Below are 23,956 nucleotides of genomic sequence, written 5' to 3'. Positions count from 1 at the left end.
CTCTCGTGCTTTCAAACCAGCTAGTTAGTCAAGTCATCCTGCTTGGGAAGAGAACTCAAAATATAAGATTGAAAGTCATGTAGGATGATACCTGACTCTGATTTCTGACCTCTGCACACATGTACAAGCATGTATGTATATGTGCATCCTCACACACTAGCCAATAAATTAAAAAATTAGAATATGTAAACTATGATACTATGTAACATGTGTTGACTTTCTTATAAAGCTGACCCTCGGAGTCTGAAGTCATGCATACAGCTGTTGGAGTGTCTCGCCTTTCAGTTCTCTTTCACACTATTTCCTCCTTTGATTTGTTAAAAAATCTTTAATAGATAATCAGTACTGCTGATACCAAGATTTTATTTTGTTTAAGACAAGAAGCTGGGAATTAAATATGTTATTTCCATTTATATATATTGCTCTTATTTCATGACTTAAGAAATAACCTCAATTTATTAAAAGAAGATTGGGACTATAAAAGGGCATATGATTGTTGCTAAGCCATCTCTTCAGCCCCATGTACTATATTTTAACTTTATTATTATTTTTTTCTTTAAAATTTTAACTTCCAGTCCAGTACTAAACCTGGTACACTCATAATGAGTTATTACTTCCTTTCAGTGGAAGAAAATGATGCTCTTCCACTGAGTGAGATCCATTATCTTAGTTCTCTGAGTAAGTACTGTAGGAAAGATGTATGTTATGTATCATACTTTACAGTTTAGTGTATCTGTGACAACCACTTTAGTTATATATACTTAGCAGATTAGATTTAGTATATTTAGTATATTTTAGTTAAAAATAAATATATGCTGGGCGGTGGTGGTGCACGCCTTTAATCCCAGCACTTGGGAGGCAGAGGAGGGCGGATTTCTGAGTTCGAGGCCAGCCTGGTCTACAAAGTGAGTTCCAGGACAGCCAGGGCTACACATAGAAACCCTCTCTCGAAAAACCAATATATATATTGGTTTTTCGAGAGAGGGTTTCTATCTATCTATCTATCTATATGCATAATTTAGCTTTCTTTCTTAAAATTTTCTAAAGTTATAATGAGATTATGTTTATGAAATAAAATGAAATTAAATTAGTTTGTTTCCATATTGATGAAAGATATTTCTGGAATAAAATTTTGGGTGATTTCTTTTAATTTAAAAAATTTATTTATTTTTATTTTTATTTTATATATATGCATGTTTGTTCACCACACGCATGCAGTACCTATGGAAGCCAAAAGAGGGCATTGGATCTTTTTGGAGCAGTAATTACAGACTTTTTTTTTTTAGAACCATGTGGGTGCCAGGAGTGGAACCTAGGTCCTCTGCAAGAGCAGTCAGTACTTCTAACTACTGAGCCATCTCTCTACCCTGAAAATTATTTTTTAACAATGGACTATATAAATAAGTCTTGGTTCATTGATAGCTTAGACTACTGAATTATGTAGAAGAATGAGGCAGCTTTCTGTATATTGATAAGGAGAGATTTTTTCACGATCTTAATTTAGAAAACATCAAGATATATAAGACAGGAGAAATGATATTTATCTTATTTTCTTGAGCATGTTGGAGAAACTACAAGGATTTGAAACCAGTTGAATAAATACTTGTTCACTTATGTTTGAGGTTGGGTAAGAGTTGGGAAGAACTGTGACTAGAGAGAATTGGAGAACAGTTTTTACTGTTGGTGTGTTTGTAGAAATCATCTCATGCTATGGGCACATCAGCCACTGAAAATATGTTTGTAAAATAAATGTGAAGGGGATATAAAATTAATAAGGGTAAAAATGTATTTTTTAGATGAATTACAGGTTATTGACTGGGAGGTTAACAGTGACAAAGAAGATCCTGGTGGGCCTAGTGAGTGTGAAGATGATGAGGGTACCCTGGATATCTCGGAATGTGATTCTTGTGCAAGTCTGACAAGTGATGACAGGCTATGTGAGCCCTCTGAGGTAAGAACAGATTGTTTAAAAATCTGTTATTGTTCTTTTTTTTTTTTTTTTTGGTTTTTCGAGACAGGGTTTCTCTGTGTAGCCCTGGCTGTCCTGGCACTCACTTTGTAGACCAGGCTGGCCTCGAACTCAGAAATCCGCCTGCCTCTGCCTCCCGAGTGCTGGGACTAAAGGCGTGCGCCACCACGCCCGGCTGTTATTGTTCTTATAACATTAGTAATTGTAACTCAGGTGGCAACACATGTTGACAAGAATGTAGAGGAAGAGAAACACTCTTCCATTGCTTGTGGGTACAACCACAAACTGGCACAACCACTCTGGAAATCAATCTGGAGGCTCCTCCGAAAATTGGAAATATATCTACCTGAAGACCCAGCTATACCACTCTTAGGCATATACCCAGAAAATGCCCCACCATGCCACAGGGGCAAGTGTTACACTATGTTCATAGCAGCCTTGTTTGTGATAGCCAGAAGCTGGAACCAATCCAGACGTCCCTCAATAGAAGAATGGATACAGAAAATGTGGCTCATTTACACAATGCAATACTACTTAGGTGTTAAGAACAAGGACATCATGAGTTTTGCAGGCAAATGGATGAAACTGGGGGAGAGGGAGAGGAAAAGGGGAACATGATTAGGTATTGGGGGTGGGGGAACAGGAGAGAAGCCCTGGGAACCAGCAGAATGAATGGAAATATGCAACCTCTGTAAGGGCAGGTCGGGGGACTCTAGAATGTAGCAGAGACCTGGGAGGTGAGAGACTCTCAGGATTCAAAGGGAGGAACCTTTGATGAAATGCCAACAGTGGGGAGAGGGAACTCATATACTCCACCTCCAGTAGAAAGACAGGGCATCAAGCGGAGAGGTGGAGTTGCCAACCCACACTCAAAAACTCTGACCAGAACGTCCCTGTCTAAAAGAACTGCAGGGACAAAAATTGAGAAAAGCCTGAGGGAAAGTCAGTTCAGTGACTTGGAATCCATCTCGGGGTGAGGGGCTCCAAGGGACAACATTTTTTTTTTTTAAATGAGTTCTTTCTTTCTTTCTTTCTTTCTTTCTTTCTTTCTTTCTTTCTTTCTTTCTTTCTTTTTTTCCTCTTTGGCTTTTTAGTTCTTTGTATAATATAATATCAAGTATTTGATATTAATCCTTTGTCAGATGTATACCTGGCAACAATTTTCTCCCATTCTGTGGGATTAAATTTCACCCATTTAATTGTTTCTTTAGTTGTACAGAATCCATTTTGACAAGTCTCACCTGCCAGTTCTTGGACTTAATTCTTGGATACATGGAATCCTATTCAGAAAGTCTTTTCTTGCACCAATATCATGTAGGATACTCACTGTATTTTCTTCTAGAAATTTTAGTGTTTCAGGTTTCACATTTAGGTGTTTGATGCATTTGGAGTCAGTTTTTGTGCAGGGTAATTTTGGTAGGTATGGACCTCATTTCATTCTTTTGCATGTTTTTCTAGCACCATTTGCAGAAGATGCTTTTTTCCTTATGCTTATAGTTTTGACATCTTTGTAAAATATTAAATTGCTGAAGTTATGTATAATATTGTTGGGATCTTTGATTTTGTTCCATTGGTCTACCACCCTTGTCTTTTGATTGGAGAATTGAGGTCTTTCACATTTAAAGATGTTTTTGAAAAGTGTATTGATGGCAATCATTGTATTTCTGACTTTTGGTGGTGTTGCTTGTGTTCTCAGTGGTACTTTTTGTTTAAAAAAGTTACACCTTTTTCTTTCTCCTGTTTCTGGGCTGTGTTTATTCCTCTCTTCAGTTTGATAAATTCCTCCTGTATTTTTGTTAGAGATAAAGATATTGCTTTGTAGATACTTTTTAAAAGACTTTATATCGTGGAAACTTCTGTGTGTGTCAGCTATGACAGTTTTGCTGGGTATAGTAATCTAGGTTGGTATTCATGGTATTTTATACTCGGGAGTGCATTGCTTCAGGTTCTGCTGCCTTTAAGAGTTTCCACTGAAAAATCAGCTGTTACTGTGATTGGTTTTCCTATATATGGGGCTTATGTTTCTTTTCTTGAGGCTTTCAATATTCTTTCTTTATTTTGTATTTTGCTGTTTTAACTATGATATGCTATGGGGATTTTCTTTTCTGGTCTTGCCTATGTGGTGTTCTATGTGTTTCTTGTAACTGTATGGATGTGTCTTTCTTAAGTTTGTAGAAATTTTCTTCCATGTTTTTGTTAAAGATCTGGTCTAGGCCATTGACTTGAATACGTCTACATTTGTTGTAATAATTCTAACTTTTTAAAGTTTTTTTGTTTTTTTTTGTTTTGTTTTGGTTTGTTTGTTTGTTTTTGCTTTCATGATGTGCCACATTCTTTCCTGACTTTACTTTTTTTTTCCATATTCTTTGCTTATTTCATCTAGATCATCTACTTTAAAAATTGTTAATCTGAGCCAGGCCGTGGTGGCGCACGCCTTTAATCCTAGCACTTGGGAGGCAGAGACAGGTGGATTTCTGAGTTCAAGGCCAGCCTGGTCTACAGAGTGATTTCCTGGACAGCCAGGGCTATACAGAGAAACCCTGTCTTGAAAAACAAAACAAGCAAAAAAATTGATAATTTGCCTTTTACTTGATGTGTGAACACTGGGTCTTCTTGCCAGCACCAGGACCACAATGTACATAGGTTTCATGATATAGCTATGGGGGCAGAATGGCTGTGACACATAGATTAGGGGCAGGAAGCTCAGATCCTGGACCTCCTGCAGCCCAGGATGACAGTGGCTCAGCATGTATATAGCTGAGCATGCTCTGGGCAGGGCAGAGCCTTAGTGTCAGAAAGGGCAATTGTGTTGTAAACCGGCCTGCAGCCTACTTGAACTGGGTACACCTGGGAGGCAGGCTGGGGCTGAAAAAGACTTAGACTGCGAGAGAGATTAATGGAGACCAAGACACGATTCTGTTCAAGGCCCATCAGTTTACTAAGAGAGTGTGGTTATAAGGGGGAAGGCCCATCCCCTGCCAGTCCATTCTTGGTGTCTGGAGCCAGCCTGTAAGTGACCTCAGGGCAGCTGTCTTGAGACCTGTCGATAGAGCTTGGTGGAAGACCTTAAAGTACTGAATTAAAGTCCCTTTCAGGTCGGGTTGAAGGGAATTCTGTGTTAATGACTGCTGGGTTTTCCTAGGGAGCTCCTGTGTCCGAGGACACATTCCTTTGGGCCTCATTGAGGATCCTTTCTCTCTCTGTAGTGGTAAAGAGGTAGGCTGATGGGTAAATAGGATAGTTTCAAAGAGATTAATCAAACCTTTGGGATTATCTGAGAAAGGGGGATGCTGAGACTTTCACTTGTATAGGTCAGCAGATGAGAACAGCCAATATTGCATAGCCTGATTGCCCTCATCATCTAGAGGTCTATATGCCCTCAGTGGGAGAGCCACCATGGTATCAGGGGAGGAGCTCTCTGGCTTTGGGTCCCCCTGGTGGGACTGGGAAGTTGGGGGTCTCCCCCTGCTCCTCCTCCTGGTAAAGGAGGGGAGGTACAACAGCCCCAATTCTGTATGGAGCAAGGATACCAGGGCTGGTGTTGGCGCTTATGGAGGAGGAGGGTCTAGGAACAACAGGTCTGCTGTCAAAGGGTCTTGGAGGATTGACTTCTTCTCAGATCTGGATCCCTCCTCCCATGTTTCCTATTTCCTGATGGCTGGAACCTTGGAGGTGTGTCTTGGGGAAAGAAAGGCTTTCGTCCATGGGGGGTGGGGGACGGGGTGGAGGGGTCCTCCACTAGATTCTTCCAAGATATTATATAGGGTACCTGGTTAGGGTGACCATGTGGTTCCTGTCTAAAAAGCTTCCTTTCAACTGCCCTGATGACAAGCAAGTTGAAGGTCTCTGTGGTACCAAAGGCAGGCCACTCTGAGGAACATAGGGTGACTAATTTTCCCTTGTTTACTACAACAGACAGGTTCTCTCCTCTTTCCTTAACTTCCTTACAATATGTTATTAAGATATTCAGCAGGGTAGATTCAGTCTGTCCCATGTCCAAAAATATTATCAGTCCAACTCCAAGAACACAGAATGAAATATCCAACAAACATAGAAACCATGGGATAACCAACAAACACAGAAACCGAACCCTCCAAGACTTCAGGAGGTGAATTAGAGTGTAACTCAGCTGGAATTGGCTGCCTGCTATACCCGCAGGCTCAGAAGGGAGGAGAGTCCTTCTGACTCCCTCCAGGGAGTTTTGCGTATCTTCCAGACTTCCCACGGGACCGACAATGTGCCGCTGTTAATTGCTGCCCTGTTAAGTAGCCCTCTTGCTCATGAGCCAAAGTGAAAGTAAAAAACAAACAAACAAACAAACCCAGCAGTACTCACTCACTCTTCACACTTAAGACACTCAGACTTGTGCTTGAGCCTGGTCCTCTGATCTGGGTGGTCTCAAGTACCACTCTTGGGGGCGGGGGAGGGGGGAGTGTCAGATCCCGGACAAGCCCCCAAATGTAAAGCCCCAGAGGGTCTTTACTTGCTTGGAGACCCCTGAGTGAGACAATGAGACTCGGATCGGTGCAAAAGTAAGAGGTTTATTTTTCCTGCGCACTGGGATCAACCTTCAGCAATCTCTCAAGCAAGAGATGAGAGGTGATCCCCATTCTAACTTACAAGCACCTTTTATACATTTTTTTAGAGGGCAGATTACATTGGTTATGGCTGGCCTTTTGCTTATTTGCTTATCAGATCATCCTGGGAGAGTATCTTTGTTTCCCAGAGGGCCCAGATGGCCTTTATCCAGTACATTTTATGGTTTTTCTGACAAGTGTTTAGTCAGAGTCATTTCTATGAAATTGTCTGGGGGGCCTGAGAGTATAAATCTCTCCCTTGGGGCCTAACACCCTTTCCTGGAGCCATCTCAGGGTTGGATCAGAATTGCTTAATCTTATCAGTCTCAAATAAGAGACATAAAACCTTTATATTTTTAATTAGTCTTGTAGCACTAGAACTGGGCAGGTATCAGCCCTCTGTGCTGTTTTGTCTACTTCCCTGTCAATAACCCTGAAATATAACTTGCTGTGTTCCTTCTGGACTCCTACTACTCCAACTGGCCTGTTCTCATAGTCATGTTCTCACCATCCACCTACCCTATGGCATCTCTTCTTCCTTCCTCCTCTCTCCTTCCCCAGTGTCTCTGCCTCAGAACCCAAGTCTGGGAACCGAAGCTCTGCCTACCTCTCTTCTGCCCAGCTACAGGCTACAGGCATCTTCATTCAACCAGTAGTTTTAAACTAAGGAGCAAGGTTGCATAGCATCTTGTGGTATACATGAGAATCTCCTTGTCCTTGAAGCAACCAGAGCCAATATTTAGTATTACAGTACACAGCAACAGACCAAACTTCAGCATGCAACTTTTTATGTGTGTGCACTTGTGCCAGTGACATAGTGTTCTGCTGAGTTGTTAATTGGTGAGGACATCTGGCTTCCTCACAGTCAGGATTAGGGTTATTCCAATAAGTTCCAGTACTTATTCTGATATAGTTGGGAATGCTCCTCTTGCTTTTACATGTGAGGTAGTCTAGGGAATGAGTAAGTTTTAAAACAAGCTTATTAGTATGTTTGATTTTCATGATTACAATTTTTTCTTCTTGTATGGCTCTGGTAGAGGGCTTGTTGCTTACATTCTTGGTTACGTGACTTAGCATGCTCAAGTTGGTTTAACCATTGCTGAATTACAATTTATTATAGGTGCTAGAGAGATGCTCAGAGTTAAGAGCCCTTTCTGCTCTTGCAGAGGACTCCAGCTTAGTCTTTAGTACACAGGTCTGGTGGCTCACAATCACCTATAATTCCAGCTGTAGGGTCTTAGCAAGCCTGCATGTTCAGAAAACCCATACACAGACAGACATAATTAAAAATACAAAAGTAAATTAACTTTACCATGCACTATACTGACTTGCCATTTAAGGTATTATTTTATAACATTAAATGAAATCTACTCAGAAAGTGTTTTGCTCTATTTCAAAATTAGAAAAACTAAGTTAGGAACAAGAAAAACAGTATTTGGTAAGAAGTATATGTCTAACATGCTATGTCCATCTTTCAGTATTTTATTTATTCTTTCAGTGTAATGAATTGTTTTCCCTTTGTTCCCCCTCCCCATTCTACCATTCTGTCTCTTTTACATTAGAAAGACAAGTAAAAAAGCTCAAGAGTAGACATATAAATCACACATGTTACACAAATGTTCTCTAAGAATATTTATTTTGCATATATGGGTTATTACAAGTAGTACACCAGATCCTCAGAAGGATACCTTTTATTTTTTTCTATTTAAGCCAGTTTTTAACCTAACTAGGAAGTTTCTGATAATGAAAGTGGAAAAAAATAAAAATAAAAGAGGCTTACCTTAGAGTTGCAATATGTGCTTTGTTTGTTTGTGTGTGTGTGGGGGGGGGAGGGGGGCACATGCATGCATGTGTGCTAGTGTGGTTAATATCTACAATTTATCATTTTTTTATTTATTGATTTCATTCTTGAAGAAATTCATCTCTTCTTAACCAGAGTTATCACCTTGTCAATGACTGCAAAGCAGAGTTCAGTGCTTTATGATGGAGAGTTTTTTCTGTTAACATTTTTTTTGTTACACACACAATATATGCACATATACATGAAGCAAATAAACCTAAATATGTATTTTATATATTATAATTTGATAAGTACATTAAGTATTTAAAACCAACCCATTGTTTAAAAGTGCTATAGAACTTGTCCTTTGGAATGTTTTTGATTTTTTCTACATGGGTTATAGAAACTGGGTATCAAGACGTCCGTGATATTGGAAGAAACCTATCTTCCCATTAAATCTTTTTTTAAACATTTTTTATTAGATATTTTCTTCATTTACAATTCAAATGCTATCCCAAAAGTTCCCTATACCCTCCCCCTGACCCCCAGTAAATCTTTTACTCACTGTATCCTTCCATATACGTTGTAGGTGTAGACTATGGTCTGGAAGGCACCTGTTGAGATTTTTTCAGTTTCTTGAGTTCTTGGATAAAGAATTGGACAGGGACACATACATTATTAATATAAATGGAGTTAACTATATGTATCTGTAGCTCTAGGAAATCTAATATTCCCTTTTGTCCTCTGTAGGTATCTACATATATGTGGTATATACACAAAAGATACACATAAATACAATATACACATATATAAAGATAAAACTCTTTAAAAAATTCTCTACCTTTATCAGGCAGTACTTATGAATTAAATGTATATGATAAACTTAAGTGCATTTGCACTCTCATGGGAACATAATTTTTAATACAATGAATGCACCCTCAGAGGAATTCATTCGTACTGAGTTTTGATGTTATAGCTGAGAGTACTTGGCTAAACAGGTATTCTGATATAATTAGGATATGTAACCGTGTGAAAAACTAGATGAAGAATAATTTTGTACTTTAATAGAAAAAAGAATATGTAATAAACATGCGCTGTTTCAGAACTTCAACATTTGAAAGTCTGTTCCCAACATTTTCTGTAGTAATGCACTTTAACCCATGTTCCATGAACTAAATAAGTCGCTGTGATTTGTAGCACTTGTATTTCCAAAAGGAATTTCAATGAAGACTATTATTAGGTTGTACATTTGCAGTGGGTAGGAAGGGGACTTTGTATTGTTACTGTAAAAAGTAACATTTCATGTGAATGAAAATGTTTGAAAAATTTGGGTAGTAAGCTTCAATCTTAGAACTACACAGTAGTTACAGCTTTCATTTGTATGTATATACCCAATGTGTTATATAATATGTTGGGCACTACAGACTCTTTTGCACAGTGTTCCCTCATTCAGTTTCCAGAGTGACTCTGTTGAGATGGGTATCACTGTGTTTATTTTGCATGTGAGATTTACTTGGCCATATCTCAAATAATAGAAATGTGCCCCAAATAACTTTGCTTGTTAGGGTCATTTTTGGTGGTCGTCTAGACAGTTTTACTGTCTAACTCATGTAAGATTTTCTTAAAGGAGTAATATTATTTAAGAGAAAGCAATAAAGGGCAGTATGAATTTACCATTTAGGTCTATAAGGGAACAGATAACTTACTTTGCTAGCTTGCTTGTCATCATCTACTTGCGTAGGAAAACCCTACATCTAGGTTTTGGCACACTGTGGTATTTGGCTCTCAGGGAGGGAAAATCATTCCACCGTGTCCTCACTTTTAAGGGACCTGTTAGAACTTGCTATACTTGTTTGGCCTTTGTGGGAGGCTGTATGTAGCATTCTGCTCTGGTGGATGTCTTTCCTTTGGTTTACTTGAGAGGCCTTCCAGATTCTGCCCATGGAGAGCAGAGTAATGGGTGTCAGGCGATTGGAGAAAATAACATGTTTGCTTGAATCAAATTTCTCACTTGTCTTGTGTTTTTACTTCTATCATTTTATTGTGGTAGTGGGTTACATTATTATACAATGAAACAAGACTGCCTTTACTTTCATTTGTGTATAATATTTAGGTTTTTTTAATTGAACATTTTTAGAAGGAAAATACAATGGATCTTTTAAAAAACTTTTTATTGATTCTTTCTGAGTTTCATATCATGCAGTCCAACCCCACTCATCTCTCAGTCCCTTTGTACTTACCCTCTGCCCTTGTAACCTCCTCCTAAAGAAAACAAAAATAAAATATAAACAAAAGAAAACAAAGTTTAGAAAACATCATGTCGTGGACACTGTAGTGTGTTACAGTGTGTCCCACAGTATACACTTCTGTCCACATGTTTTTGCTTGCAGATGTTTATTTCATTGAGTCATTGGTCTGGTTGGAGGCTATCAGTACTGGACACTATCAGTAATGGATCTTCACTGGCACTGTTCTTAGATATCTTGTTATTGCCCTGGGTTGTGAGTTCCTGCAGCTTTGGATCAGTAGGTCTAGCTTATTCACACACTCTAGAAGTTCATCTATGAGGTAGATGCTGGAGTAGGCTATACATTTTTTTTTTGTTTGTTTGTTTAACTCAAAGCCCTGGATCTGGGCATTGGTGGTAAGTGACTTAGTCAGCTTGACAGCTCTCCTTCATTCTGTACCACTAGGGGGAGCTCTCCAGCATTACTTGAGCCAGTTCACACAGTGCTGCCAATGACAAGGGGCAGAGTCAGCTCTTTAGTTCTCATGCCCCTGAACCATAGGACTAGAGACAGCTCTACTCTTGTGCTCGGTTCAGGGGTGTGGGTGGCTCTCTTAAGTGCCGCAGCTGGCCAGGGACTGGGCCACCTCTTCTGCTCCCTGGTTCATCTATGTTCCTGCCACCAGGACCAGCTTCACTGTGCTGCCCACTCTTCTAAGTGCTGCAGCCAGTGAGGGGTGGGGCCAGCTCTGCACCTCCCTTAGACATCAGCTTGGCAACGTGATCCCAGGTGACAGCCCAGACCAGGGACATCTGCATGGTCTTTAATGGTAATATGAGCCACAGCCATAGACACAAACCCCTGCTGCTGCATGACCATAGACATGGCATTTCACCATGGCCTCAGGAAGCAGGGCAGGATACTCATAACCGACTGCTCCTCTCCATCCTCTTGTCTCCAGTTCCACCTCTCTACACTGTGTTCAGTTTTCACAATTCTTCTCCTTTTCACCCATCTGCCTACCACATACTTATACTTTGTAGTGGCTCCCACTGCAGGAAGACCATGTTGCTGGTCTCTGGGTGTCTTCCTCTGCCCATGCCACTGGGGCCCCTCCCTGTGCCTAAGTTAACCTGTGTACAATAAACCATTTCTGTAAATAAATGCTTTGAGTTTCACATATAAGAAAAACAGCCTAAAATCTGAAATTTAGAGTTCTGAAAAAATTTAGACAAGGGAATAGAAAGGAAAGATTTTATGTATGTTATCGATGTATTTTCTTGGTTTTTTGTTTTTGTTTCGTTTTGTTTGTTTTTTCCAGACAGGGTTTCTCTGTGTAGCCCTGGCTGTCCTGGAACTCACTTTGTAGACCAGGCTGGCCTCGAACTCAGAAATCTGCCTGCCTCTGCCTCGGAGTGCTGGGATTAAAGGCGTGCGCCACCACGCCCGGCAACGATGTAATATTTTAATGCTTCATGAAAGTCAGTAAATAGTAAAGAGAACTGAAGAAGATAGGTTTATTTGTTATTGCAGCAGGTTTGTGTGTGTTCGGGTCCTAAAAAAGTAATTTCTATTTATTTGCTATTTAGCTTCCTCTCTCTCTCTCTCTCTCTCTCTCTCTTCCTCTTCCTCTTCTCTCTCTTCCTCTCTCCCCTCCTCCCTCCCTCTTCTCCCCCCCCCCACACACTCCCCCTCCCTTTTCCTATCGCCCCCTTCCCCCCCCCCCCCCCCCCCCCCCCTTTCCCCCCCCCCCCCCAATTAATTATCTGTAGCTGTCCAGCAGCCGTGGAGAACTGGGTACACTTGAAGGCTGGGAATGAAATAGCACGGTGGGCGAGAAAAGAATGAAGCCAAGACAAAGATTTCTTATCATGGCTCAAAATTTCAGCTTTGAGTTTTTATAGGCAGAAGCCAAAAACCTATCCCTTTGTTTCAGCTGGATTCTGTTGCTTTGTTTCAGCTAGATTGAGTTGCAAAGTAAACTCAGTAAGTGGTCAGCTCCTTAAGGCTCCATAGGAAATGCAAATGTGGCAAGGCCAGGCCCTGACTCCAGCTGCATTGTAAAACCAGCTGAAGTTTGTTTAGCCTATTCAAGGCTGGGGGAAGGGCACAATTATTCCACATACCTTTCTTATTTCATAGTTTATATTTTCATCAAGCTGTGATCAGTGGCATCTGATTGTAATCCTAGCATTTAGGATGCTGAGGCAGGAGTATCACAGATTAAAGGCAAGCCTGAGACACAGTGTTAGTTTGTGGTTAGCCTGGACTTAGAGGGATCCGGTCTTGGAAAACAACAGTAGCAGCAGCAGCAGCAGCAGCAGCAGCAGCAGCAGCAGCAGCAGCAACAGCAACAGCAACAGCAACAACTAAAAAGGCAACAACTTAGCTTTCCCTCTCTGTTTTAGATATAATAAATTTACAGTGGTTTCCTAGTGACCCAATTTCCAACTGTGTCAGGAGACACTGTATAACACCAGGTTTCCTTAAGGCTAAAATTTTTAATCATCCTCATAGCAATAGTGTGAAGAGAAGATTAAGATGTAAAGTCATATTGTCATTCTCTGTAAATTGTTTTAAGCATGGCATGGCATTGGCATATCTAGTTAGAATTTGTTTCTCAACTCAAGATTATTTACCTGATCATTGTGATACTTCCAAAGGAATTTGTGTGTGTGTAATTTATTTGCATAAAATGTGTTTCTTGTTGTGTCTTTAGTCTTGCTGATATTTACACTTAGGAATTTAGGATATGAGATTTGTATATATACACATCCCACTAAGTTTTAAAATAACACATAATTACAATATTTTGTGCAGTCTTTGGATAGAGATAATTTATATTAACATTTTTTACAAAACTTCTGTTTTTTCCTTCTTTTTATTAGATATTTTCTTTATTTACATTTCAAATGTTATCCCCTTTAATGGTTTCCCCTCTGAAAATCCCCTATCCCATCCCTCTCCCCCTGCTCACCAACCCAACCACTCCCACTTCCCTTTCCTGACATTCCCTTACACTGGGGCATTGAGCCTTCACAAGATCAAGGGTCTCTCCTCCCATTGATGTCCAACAGAGCCACCCACCCTCTGCTACATATGCAGCTGGAGCCATAGGTCCCTACATGTGTACTCTTTGTTTGGTGGTTTAGTCCCCGGGAGCTCTGGGGGTACTACTGGTTGGTTCATATTGTTCCTCCTATGGGGCTACAAGCTCCTTCAGCTCCTTCATCCTTTCTCTAGCTCCTCTATTGGGGACCTTGTGCTCAGTCAAATGGTTGGCTGAGAGTTTCCACCTCTGTATTTGTCAGGCACTGACAGAGCCTCTCAGGAGACAGCTATAACAGGCTCCTGTTAGCAAGCACTTGTTGGCATCCACAATAGTGTCTTGGTTTGGTGACTGTATATGGGATGGATCCCTAGGTGGGGCAGTCTCTGGATGGTCTTTCCTTCAGTCTCTGCTCTCTGTATCTCCTCCCATGGGTATTTTGTTCCCCCTTCTAAGAAGGACCGAAGTACCCACACTTTGGTCTTCCTTCTTCTTGAGCTTCATTTGATCTGTGAATTATATCTTGGGTATTCTGAGCTTTTGGGCTAATACCCACTTCTCAGTGAATGTATACCATGTATGTTCTTTTGTGATTGGGTTACCTCACTAAGGATGATATTTTGTAGTTCCATCCACTTGCCTAAGAATTTCATGAAGTCATTGTTTTTGATAGCTGAGTAGTATTTCTTTGTGTAAATGTACCATATTTTCTGCATCCTTTCCTCTGTTAAGGAACATCTTGGTTATTTCCAGCTTCTGGCTATTATAAATGAGGCTGCTATGAACATTGTGGAGCATATGTCCTTATTACATGTTGTAACATCTTCTGGGTATATGCCCAGGAGTGATATTGCTGAATCCTCCATACTATGTCCAATTTTCTGAGGAACCACCAAACTGATTTCCAGAGTGGTTGTATCAGCTTGCAGTCCCACCATGAGTAGAGGAGTGTTTTTCTTTCTCCACATCCTTGCGAGCATCTGTTTTGTTTGTTTGTTTGTTTTTGAGATAGGGTTTCTCTGTGTAGCTCTGGCTATCCTGGAATTCACTCTGTAGACCAGGCTGGCCTCAAACTCAGAAATCAGCCTGCCTCTGCCTCCAAAGTGCTGGGATTGAAGGCGTGCTCCCACCCAGTGCGAGCATGTTGTAACTTGAGTTTTTGATCTTAGCCATTCTACAGGTTTGAGGTAGAATCTCAGGGTTGTTTTATTTGCATTTCCCTGATGACTAAGGATGTTGAACATTTCTTTAGGTGATTCTCAGCTATTCAGTATTCCTCAGTTGAGAATTCTTTGTTTAGCTGTATACCTCATTTTTTAAATAGTGTCATTTGGTTCTCTGGAGTCTAACTTCTTGAGTTCTTTGTATATATTGGATATTAGCCCACTCTTAGAAGTAGGGTTGGTAAAGAACTATTCCCAATTTGTTGGTTGTGATTTTGTCCTTTTGACAGTGTCCTTTGCCTTATAGAAGCTTTGTACTTTTATGAGGTCCCATTTGTCAATTCTTGAGAGCATAAGCTATTGGTGTTTTGTTCAGGAAAATTTCCCCTGTGCCCATGTGCTCCAGGCTCTTCCCCACTTTCTTTTCTCTTAGTTTCATTGTATCTGGTTTTATGTGGAGGTCACTTGAACTTGTGCTATGAACAAGGAGATAAGAATGGATCGATTCACTTTCTTCTACATGTTGACCACCAGTTGAACCAGCACCATTTGTTGAAAATGCTGCCTTTTTTCCACTGGATGGTTTTAGCCCCTTTGTCAAAGATCAAGTGACTGTGGATTCATTTCTGAGTCTTCAATTTTATTCCATTGATCTATCTGCCTTTCACTGTATATATCTGTCTGTCACTGTATCAATACCATGCAGTTTTTGCTCTGTAGTACAGCGTGAGGTCTGGGATACTGATTCCCCAAGAAGTTCTTTTATTGTTGATAATAGTTTCCGCTCTCCTGGGTTTTTGGTTATTCCAGATGAATTTGAGAATTACTCTCTTTCTTTCTTTCTTTCTTTCTTTCTTTCTTTCTTTCTTTCTTTCTTTCTTTCTTTCTTTCTTTCTTTCTTTTTTTTATGTCTGGTTTATTGAAGAGGCTGTCAGAGCCCCACCACAAAGGAGGCTGGGTTCTGGGAGGCTAAGCCAAGCAGGGTGGTGCTCCAGACAACTGAAGGTAAAACAGGAACTCAGCTGAACTCCCAGAGCAGCAATAAGGACAGGCTGCACACAATTGGCCAGGCCCCATGAAGCCCAGCTCCACTAATGGCATAGAACCTTGCCACTTCCTCTTTGGGGTTGCCTTGGGCTGGGTCTACCCACATCTGAATGCAGAGGCTGCTTCCTCAGCTGTAGTTGCTGAGCTTGTAGGAGTGGCTCCAGATTTCCTCAGACAAAGCAGCAGATGTGGGGAAGTAGACTGTGAAGGGAAGGAAGGAGGCTCGCACAGGATGCTTGTTATGCCCCAGGACCAGTTCCTTCCCTTGTGCCAGTTACTCTTGCAGGTAAAAGAGCTCTGGCAGTCCTCCCACCACTGCTGACAGTCCTCTTTGCACGGGGGGAACATCAAGGATCCGCTCTTTGCACCAGCTCTGGTCTACCTGCTGCATCCAGGGTCCCAAGTATTCTCTAAGAACACTCATAGAGGCAGGTGTCTTGGATAAAGTGCCATTTGCATTCTAATGTCATAGTTCCGCAGTGGTTCCATTCCTCTGTTAAGGGACATCTCGGTTCTTTCCAGCTTCTGGCTATTATAAATAAGGATGCTATGAACATAGTGGAGCATGTGTCCTTCTTACCAGTTGGAACATCTTCTGGATATATGCCCAGGAGAGGTATTGCGGGATCCTCAGGTAGTACTATGTCCAATTTTTTGAGGAACCGCCAGACTGATTTCCAGAGTGGTTGTACAAGCTTGCAATCCCACCAACAATGGAGGAGTGTTCTTCTTTCTCCATGTTCTCGCCAGCATCTGCTGTCACCTGAATTTTTGATCTTAGCCATTCTGACTGGTGTGAGGTGGAATCTCAGGGTTGTTTTGATTTGCATTTCCCTGATGATTAAGGATGTTGAACATTTTTTCAGGTGCTTCTTCAATGGGCCTTGAATTCCTGATTCAAAGACTACCATGAAAGGATGTTGAATTTTGTCAAATGCTTTTTCAGCATCTAATGGAAAGATCATGTGATTTTTTTCGTTGTTGTTTATGTAGTAGATTACATTGATGGATTTCCATTTATTGAACCATCCCTGCATCTCTAGGACAAAGCCTATTTGATCATGGTGAATGGTCATTTTGATGTGTTCTTGGATTCGGTTTGTGAGAGTTTTATGGAGAATTTTTGCATCGATATTCATTCCTGGTCTGAGTTCTCTTTATTTGTTGGGTGTTTGTGTGGTTTAGGTATCAGAATAATTGTGGCTTTATAGAACGAGTTGGGTAGAGTTCCTTCTGTTTCTATTTTGTGGAATCATTTGAAAACTCTTGATATTAGGTCTTCTCTGAAGGTCTGATAGAATTCTGCACTAAAACCATCCTATCCTGGGCTTTATGTTGGATGAGAGACTTTTATTGACTGCTTCTATTTCTTTAGGGGTTATGGGATTGTATAGATCATTTATCTGATTCTGATTTAACTTTGATATTTGGTATCTGTCTAGAAAATTATCCATTTCATTCAGATTTTCCAGTTTTGTTGTGTATAGGCTTTTGTAGCAGGATCTGATGGCCTTTTGGATTTCCTCAGTTTCTGTTGTTATATCTCCATTTTCATTTCTGATTTTGTTAATTAGGATACTGTCTCTGTCCCCTCTGATTAGTCTGGCTAAGCGTTTATCTAACTTGTTGATTTTCTCAAAGAAACCAGCTCCTGGTTTTGTTGATTCTTTTATTTCAGCCCTGAGTTTGATTATTTCCTGCTGTCTACTCCTCTTGGGTGTATTTACTTCTTTTTGTTCTGGAGCTTTCCAGTGTGCTGTTAAACTGCTAGTGTATGCTCTCTCCATTTTCTTTTTAGAGTCGCTCGGGGCTATGAGTTTTCCTCTTAGCACTGCTTTCATTGTGTCCCATAAGTTTGGGTATGTTGTACCTTCATTTTCATTAAATTCTAAAAAGTCTTTTTTTTTTTTTGGTTGTTCGAGACAGGGTTTCTCTGCATAGCCCTGGCTGTTCTGGAACTTACTCTGTAGACCAGGCTGGCCTCGAACTCAGAAATCCGCTTGCCTCTGCCTCCCAAGAGCTGGGATTAAAGGCATGAGCTACCACACCCAGCTCGAAAGTCTTTATTTTTTTACTTTTTCCTTGACCAAGTTATCATTGAGTGAGCGTTGTTCAGCTTCCATGTGCATGTGGGCTTTCTATTGTTTTTGTTGCTATTGAAGACCAGCCTTAATCCATAGTGACCTGATAGGCATGGGATTATTTCAGTCTTCTTATATCTATTGAAGTCTGTTTTGTGACTGATTGGAGAAGGTACCATGAGGTGCAGAGAAGAAGATATATTCTTTTGATTTAGGATGAAATGTTCTATAGATATTTGTTAAATCCATTTGGTCCATTACTTCTGTTAGTTTCACTGTGTCTCTGTTTAGTTTCTGTTTCCATCATCTGTCCATTGATGAGAGTGGGGTGTTGAAGTCTCCCACTATTATTGTGTGTGATGAAATGTGTGCTTTGAGCTTTAGTAATGTTTCTTCAATGAGTGTGGATGCCCTTGTATTTGGAGCATAGATGTTCAGAATTGAGAGTTTATCTTGGTAGATTTAACCTTTGATGAGTAGGATGTGTCCCTCCTTTTCTTTTTTTGATAACTTTAAGTTGAAAGTGAATTATATTAGATATTAGAATGGCTCCTCCAGCTTGTTCTTGGGACCTTTTGCTTGGAAAATTCTTTTCCAGCCTTTTACTCTGAAGTAGTATCTGTCTTTGTCTCTGAGGTGTGTTTCCTGTATGCAGCAAAATGTTGATTCCTGTTTTCATAGCTAGTTTGTTAGTCTCTGTATTTTTATTGGGAAATTGAGTCAGTTGATGTTAAGAGATATTATGAATAGTGATTGCTGCTTTCTGTTTTTTTTTTATGTTATTTTTATGTTTGTGTGGTTATCTTCTTTTCAGTTTGTTAAAAAAAATATTACTTTCTTGCTTTTTCTAGGTTGTAGTTTCCTTCCTTGTGTTGGTGTTTTCCATCTATTATCCTTTGTAGGGCTTGATTTGTGGAAAGATACTGTGTAAATTTGGTTTTGTCATGGAATATCTTAGTTTCTCTACCTATGGTAATTGGGAGTTTTGCTGAGTATAGTAGCTTGGGCTGGCATTTGTTTTCTCTTAGGGTCTGTATGACACCTGCCCAGGATATTCTAGCTTTCATAGTCTCTGTTGAGAAGTCTTGTGTAATTCTGATAGGTCTGCCTTTATATGTTACTTGACCTTTTTCCCTTACTGCTTTTAATATTCTTTCTTTGTTTTGTGTATTTGATGTTTTGATTATTATGTGACGGGTGGAATTTCTTTTCTGATCCTATCTATTATTTGGAGTTCTGTAGGCTTCTTGTATGTTCATGGGCATCTTTTTTCTTTAGGCTAAGGAAGTTTTCTTCTATAATTTTGTTTATATTTACTGGCCCTTTAAGTTGGGAATTTTCACTCTCTTCTATACCTACTCTCTCCTTAGGTTTGGTCTTCTCATTGTGTCCTAGATTTTATGAATGTTTTGGGTTAGGATCTTTTTGCATTTTGCATTTCCTTTGACTGTTGTGTTAATGTTTTCGATGGAATCTTCTGTCCCTGAGATTCTCTCTTCTATGTCTTGTATTCTGTTGGTGATGCTTACATCTATGACTCCTGATCTCTTTTGTAGGTTTTCTATTTCTAGGGTTGTCTCCCTTTGTGATTTCTTTATTGTTTCTATTTCCCTTTTTATATCTTAGATAGTTTTGTTCAGTTCCTTCTCCTGTTTTGTTGTGTTTTCCTGCAATTCCTTTAGGGATTTTTGTGTTTCCTCTTTCATGTCTCCTATCTGTTTACTTGTGTTCTCTTGTATTTCTTCTTCTTTTTTTAAACATTTTTAAAGATTTATTTATTTATTATATGTAAGTATACTGTAACTGTCTTCAGACTCAACAGAAGAGGGAGTCAGATCTCATTAGGGATGGTTGTGAGCCACCATGTGGTTGGGGTTTGAACTCAGGACCTTCAGAAGAGCAGTAAGTGCTCTTAACCGCTGAGCCATCTCTCCAGCCCTCTCTCTTATTTCTTTAAGGGGGTTATTTAATGTCTTTCTTAAAGTCTTCTATCGTTGTCATGAGATGTGATTTTAAATCAGTGTCTTCCTTTTCTGGTGTGTTGGGATAACCAGGGTTCACCAACCAGGTGCTGGAAGTACTGGGTTCTGATAATGCAAAGTAGCCTTAATTTTTGTTGCTTATGTTCTTACCCTTGCCTTTTGCCATCTGTTACCTATGGTGTTGCTGGTCTTGTTGTGTCTGACTGTCGCTTGTCTGTCCTGCAAGCCTGTGTGTCAGTACTCCTGGGAGAACAGTTTTCTCCTGGAGGAATTTAGGTATGGAGATCTGTGGTACAGGGTGAGCTCTGGGGTGCAGACAGAAACAGCAGGATCCTGTCCCCAGCTGTTCCTTGGTTCCTGTTTCCTTATGTCTCTGGGTGGGTCCCTCTTGGGTCAGGAATTTGAAGAGAAGTGGTGGTTTTACCTGTGCTCACAGGTGTGTAGACACTCCTGTGAAACCACCACTTTCCTGGCAGCATTTGTGTATGTAGCTCTGGGCACAGACCTCTCCTCAGGCAACTCCTCGGTTCTTGTGTCCTGAATGTTCTGGACGGGTTCCTCTGAGCAGCAGTGGTGGTCCTACTTGTGCTCATAGGCCTGTCCGAACTCCTAGGAGGCTTGCTCTCTCCTGGTGCTATTTGGCTATGGAGCCCTGTGGCAGAGGATTGCTCCAGGTGCAGATTGAAACTGGAATACTTCTGTCCCAGTCCACTCCTAGGTTCCTGTGTCCTGAGAGTTCCAGGGGTTTCCTCTGAGCAGCAGTGGTGATCCTATGCTCACAGGCCTGTCTGCACTTCTGGAAGGATAGCTCTCTCCTAGGGCCACCTGGGTATGGAGCCCTGTGGCCAGTTTTAACATTTTCGTAAAACTTATTTTCATGTTAAGGTACCAGCTCTAGTGTAACTAAGATTTCATAGACCTCTAGTGATAGGAGTGAGCCGAAATCTCAACCCATTTTAAATCTTTACATATCTAAGGATAGATATGTTTTTTTTATCACTAGCCTGTATGTTACCAGTGAGAAGTATAAATCTTATTCTCTGTTTCTACTGTATTGGGACAAAACCCTTTATTTCACATTTTGACTTGGTCATTCTTTTGTAAGACATCTTGGATTGATGCCTCTTCTTGGGACTCCCAAGTCTATTTTTCTAAGTAAGCCAGAGCCAGCCTTTCTATTTGTTCATCTCTTAAGGGTCAAGTCGGGGGTGGGGGGGGGTGGGAGGGTGTGGGGGGAGAGCTGATTTAAACAGTATGCTAATTCTATGTAATGCTTTTCTTTCAGGACAAGGGTAGTGGGTTGATTTGAAAATTGTCTCCAGAGTTCTAGAATATCAACTTACCTAACCATTGGTCACTCAAAAGTTTGTCTTATAAAGTTCAGTGCATGAAGCTGTAGTAAAAATCATTTAAACCCCAATATAGGACTTGTGCCTGCCTTGACCATTTAGTTCTCAGATAAAAGACACACCATAGCCTTTGTATTCTCAATGTGCATTAAGCAGCATAATAGCTGGGCAGCTGCCTACCCTCCATGTTGTTAGAATCTATTTCCCCATTGATAACCCAAGTTATTACTTATTGTGTTTCATCTGTGCTGCTCTTAGCTCCAATTGGGCAGCCCTTAGGGCCATGCTTTCCTCTCTTTCAACCCAGGGCTGCTCCTTTCTTCCTCCTGCACATTATTCCTTCATTCCATGGTGGTGTCTTCTCCCTTTTCCTCCTCAGGTCTTCTCTCCTTCAAGCCCACTAACCACAACTCCACCAATGTCCCTCTGCCAAGTTATCGATATTGACATCTTTATTTACCAATCATAATTAACTGGGGTATCTTGTATGCGGACTCTCTTTTCTTTGGGGTAACCCGATTTAGGGGCCCCAATTTAGTATTAGAATATAAGCAGCATTAGACCAACCCACTACAGGGAGCTTCTCATTTATGAAAGCAGTATAATAATTTCTGTATATTATCTATACTTTTTGTTTTGAGAATAGTTTTTGAATTATGAAATCATTTCAGAATATGCTACTGGTTTCCTCCTCCTAAACAGGGGTTCTCAATCAGAGCAGACTCATTACAGTGCTATGTGAACTGGCAGTATGCCTATGGCTGGAAGCATGAAGGTCTGGAACAAGTTACTGCTCTCCTTTATCGATATGGAGGTACTCACTTTTCCAGAAGAGAGACAGCAAGATCTAGCTCATGACTCTTTGCTATGGGACTGGCAATTTGCCTATTATTGTGCATGAGCCAGGTTGTTACTGCTAAAATTGCAGTTTGCTGATCTTGGAGAAGTATATTCTGTTCAGTCTGCTTGTTACTGATCTTTTAAACTATGTAGCTCCATGCTCCAAAGCAGATGATGTAGAAAAGGAAGCCAGGGTCCTAAGTACTCAGATAGGTTCTCCTGTCTCTGCAGAAGGTCATTTCCAGCTAGCTGTGACTATTCAAGAATAAGATCCAGTGTTCCTAGGTGCCTTCAACTTCACGAATGCTAACTATTCAGGGATGTATGTGTGTTGTCCCAATTTCTTCATGTTCACATTGTAAGACTTTGGGGAGCCTTAGCTTACCGGGGACCCCCTGAGTGAACCACATGGAGCTGAAATCGATGCAAAAAGCAAGAGGAATTTTTTGTTCCAGTGCACTGGGGTTGTCCCAGACACCAAGGAGAGGCAGTGACCCCCAGCACCAGTTCAGCGAGTTTTTATATGGTTCCCAAGGGTAGAACAGAATATCAGCAACTAGGCACACTATGATTGGCGGAACAGTGCGCCCTTTAAACTGATTGGTCTTTAGGGAATGAGGTAACAAGGTATTCCCTTATCAGAAGGTGAGCCAAGGTCAGTCCTGCAGAATGTGTCCCTACCTTTAGGTCCATTCCTGCCCTGTGGTCAGAGAAATGCTAATTAGCCTCTTCCTTCCGAAGGGGTGAGTGTTTCATGACCTTCCCAAAGTTCCTATGCTGACCTTTTCAACATCAAGTTCAAATGGAGCAAAAATCAAAAGTGGAAAAACTTACCTGCTGTCTCTCTTATGCTTTCAGAGCATTAAGGTGCTTTCTCAGGTCTTACCCTGGTTTTTGGAATTCTTGGCCTGTAAACATTGCTACATTTGTAGTCATGACAAAGTAAAACCCTTGTTCCAACATTAAAAAAAAAAATTTGAGCTCATAATATAATCACATAATCTTCCTCTATCCAAACATTCCCATATAGCCTTCCATGTTCTTTCTAATTTATGGACTCTTTTTCCACTAATTGTTGTTACATATGGAGATGATCCAAAATTTTTTTCTGTAGTGAGAATTTTACATAATTTACACATTTCTTAAGTATTGTTATACTTAAAAGTATTGAAATAATGAGTCATGGTGATCAAAATTTTTAAAAAGTGAAACTGATAAATGGATTACATGCCTATAATGATACAAAACTAGATAGTAAATTACTAGTATTGTGATCTCATAAGCCTTGACTTCTGATTTGCCATCTCTAATATAGTAGTATTTATACTACTTATATTAGTACTTATATTAGTTTGTTTCCCATTGCACAGAGAAGTGTCTGAGTGTGTGTGGGGGGGAACCTTAAGGAAGGTTTAATTATGGCCTACTGTTTGAAGAGATATAATCTGTCATGGTATGGAAGGCAGGGTGATGGGACCATATAGTGAATGGTCCCATTGCTTCTACAGTCAGGAATCAGAGGTAAATCCTGGTGTTTGGCTGACCTCCTATTTTGGGTCTTTTTATTCAGTCTGGAACCCTATTCCATGGGATGGTGACTTGCATATTGAGAGTAGTATTCCTTCTTCTGCTAAACCTCTCTGGAAACATCCTTTTGGTTACACCCAAAGATGAGGCCCAGGCAGTTCAAATCTATTCAGGTTCACAGTGAAGATAAACTATCATGATTCCTTTAGAAGTCACCATAATATTTACATTAAGTTATAGGATGAAAAATGTTTTTAAAAATAGGAATAAATTATTGCTTATTAAAGAGTTTTGTTCAAGTCAGGCATAGTGACATATTTCTATTGTCTCAACCTGTGAGGGGTCTGAGGCAGAACACTTGTGT

General features: G+C 40.3%; 1 protein-coding gene and 1 pseudogene across 1 annotated transcript in view; one reads left to right on the top strand and one right to left on the bottom strand.

Moving 5' to 3' along the window:
* The window catches only part of Spidr (scaffold protein involved in DNA repair), a 220,928-nt gene that overhangs the window by 20,838 nt on the left and 176,134 nt on the right, over positions 1-23,956 (top strand). Inside the window, exon 5 of the mRNA XM_021185304.2 lies at positions 1,797-1,951. Coding sequence (XP_021040963.1) covers positions 1,797-1,951 — 155 coding nt within the window. The remainder of the gene's footprint in view (positions 1-1,796; positions 1,952-23,956) is intronic.
* The window catches only part of LOC110311971, a 32,629-nt pseudogene continuing 24,457 nt past the window's right edge, over positions 15,785-23,956 (bottom strand).

Source organism: Mus caroli, chromosome 16, assembly GCF_900094665.2.
Source record: "Mus caroli chromosome 16, CAROLI_EIJ_v1.1, whole genome shotgun sequence".
NCBI classification, from domain to species: domain Eukaryota; kingdom Metazoa; phylum Chordata; class Mammalia; order Rodentia; family Muridae; genus Mus; species Mus caroli.
Note: the sequence above shows the minus strand (reverse complement) of the source record. Positions and strands in the feature narration are given on the sequence as shown.